The sequence below is a fragment of the Morone saxatilis genome, unplaced genomic scaffold (genome assembly GCF_004916995.1).
Source record: "Morone saxatilis isolate NCDOM2014 unplaced genomic scaffold, NCSU_SB_2.0 Contig22, whole genome shotgun sequence".
NCBI classification, from domain to species: Eukaryota; Metazoa; Chordata; class Actinopteri; family Moronidae; genus Morone; species Morone saxatilis.
The window spans coordinates 14,624,647-14,626,800 of record NW_023339785.1 but is presented as its reverse complement, the minus strand read 5'-3'; the positions used below and the strand labels follow the sequence as shown (position 1 = coordinate 14,626,800).

The following is a 2,154-nucleotide window of genomic DNA, read 5'->3' as shown; positions in this document are numbered from 1 at the left end:
TCTGCCTGATCACTCTGTATCGTCTTACTTTATGTGTATTCCCAGGCTTACCCAATTGTATTTTTAGTCATAACGTTTCACTCTTGACTCAGACTGACTCAGACTGAGAAAAAGAAGAAAGATATTGAAGAATTGAAGGTTCATTTAAAGGTTGGACATGAAGGGTGTGTAACGTTTGGATACAGTAGATTACACAGAGCAGACAGAGCATTGTTCCACACATACCGATAATGGTGTTGTTTTACTTTACCACTGTTGGTGGTGCTGTTGCCTAAGCAGACTGTTTGTCCAACACCAGCTTTACCACAAGTCACCGCCCGTCTGTGAGGAAAATAGGCGATTGTTTTGTACTCGCTAAGACTCTATGGATGGTGGCATTGTATGGATTTGACTTAAGACTACAAAACATACGGTCTATGCTGTGAGCGAAATAGGACGCCTCGGATAACTGTAATTTTGGATCTGACATTCTTTAGTGAAAATGGATTTTCTGAAGAGCAAAGGCACCTCACTGGATTGGAGAGCCTCCATTTTGCTATTCTGCGCTGTTGCTGCTGTTAGCGGACAAATTCGTTATTCTATACCAGAGGAGATGAGAAAAGGGCTGTTTGTCGGAGACGTTGCTAAAGACCTGGGCTTGGATGTTAAAAGGTTGGTTTCTGGTCGGGCTCGACTTGCAATAGATGGCGATCACCAATATGTCGCACTGAACCAGAACAAAGGGCATATCGTTGTCAATGAAAGAATTGACAGAGAAAAATTATGCGCCAAGAAATCCCCCTGTAGCTTTAGTCTAGAAATTGTCCTCGAAGATCCACTTGAATTGTTTTCCATTACCATCGAAATACAAGATGTAAACGATCATGCCCCTGCTTTTCCCAAAAAGGAAATTAATTTGGAAATAAGCGAATCGACGCCCACTGGGACTGTATTCCTTCTTGATAGCGCAGCTGATCCAGACGTAGGAATAAACTCGCTGCAAAGTTACTCTTTAAAAGCAAACGATCATTTTGTTCTCAAACAACACACGCGAACGGATGGTAGTAAGTATGCCGAAATGATGATTCACAGTGGTTTGGACCGCGAGAGACAAAGCGAGCATACGCTCATATTAACGGCTGCAGATGGTGGAGAACCGCAGAGGTCTGGAACAGTAAAGATACATGTAACTGTTCTGGACGCAAACGACAACGCACCCGTTTTCACACAGTCTGTATTCAAAGCATCTGTCTTGGAAAATGCTTTGCCAGGCGCAGTTATTGCCAAAGTCAGTGCCGTAGATGCGGACCAGGGTTACAATGGTAACATCACCTATTCTTTCACCCACCTAGAGGAGGATTCCTCCTGTCCTTTCGAAATAAATTCTTACACCGGAGAGGTTAAACTCACCGGTGACATTGATTACGAGGTTTCTCCAAATTACGAAATCAATCTTCAAGCAAAAGATCCATGGGGTGTAGTGGGCGCCAGCAAATTGATTATTGAGATTGGAGATGTGAATGATAACCGTCCAGTTATCACAATGGCTTCATATTCGGGTAAGATTTCAGAGGATTCTACTCCGGGCACAGTTGTGGCTTTGATTAGTGTCCAAGATAAAGATTCCGGTAAAAATGGACAGGTGCATTTAAATATAGATGAACATTTTCCGTTCAAAATTAAATCGTCTCTAAGAAACTATTACACATTGGTCACGGAGCAAGTTCTCGACCGAGAAAAGCTTTCTAAGTATAACATCACTCTCACTGCCACAGATGAGGGCTTGCCCGCCTTATCAAGCAGCAAAACCGTCGTTTTAGACGTTACTGATATTAATGACAACGCACCGGCTTTCACCCAAAGTGTTTATAGCACTCAGGTAATGGAGAACAATTCTCCTGGTGTCACTCTGTTGCAGATCCATGCCACTGATCCAGATCATGGTCAGAATGCGCGCATATCGTATCTTCTTATTGACGGTGATGTTAGTGGAAATCCGGTCTCCGCATATTTCTCCATTAATACAGAGAGTGGAGTCATTCAGTCTTTGCGTTCACTTGACTATGAACAAGTCAAAGAGTATAAAATACGAGTTAAAGCACAAGATGGAGGCTCGCCACCACTAAGTAGTAACACAACAGTTATTGTGCGTGTCCAGGACCAGAACGACAACCC

General features: G+C 43.0%; 1 protein-coding gene across 1 annotated transcript; it reads left to right on the top strand.

Moving 5' to 3' along the window:
* Nucleotides 1–175: 175 nt before the first annotated feature.
* On the top strand, nt 176–2,152 carry LOC118333994 (protocadherin gamma-A11-like; the record flags this gene model as incomplete). Its single annotated transcript, XM_035669814.1, has 1 exon — nt 176–2,152. A coding segment is annotated over exon 1 (1,671 nt), but the record flags the coding sequence as incomplete, so codon positions are not given.
* Nucleotides 2,153–2,154: the final 2 nt, after the last annotated feature.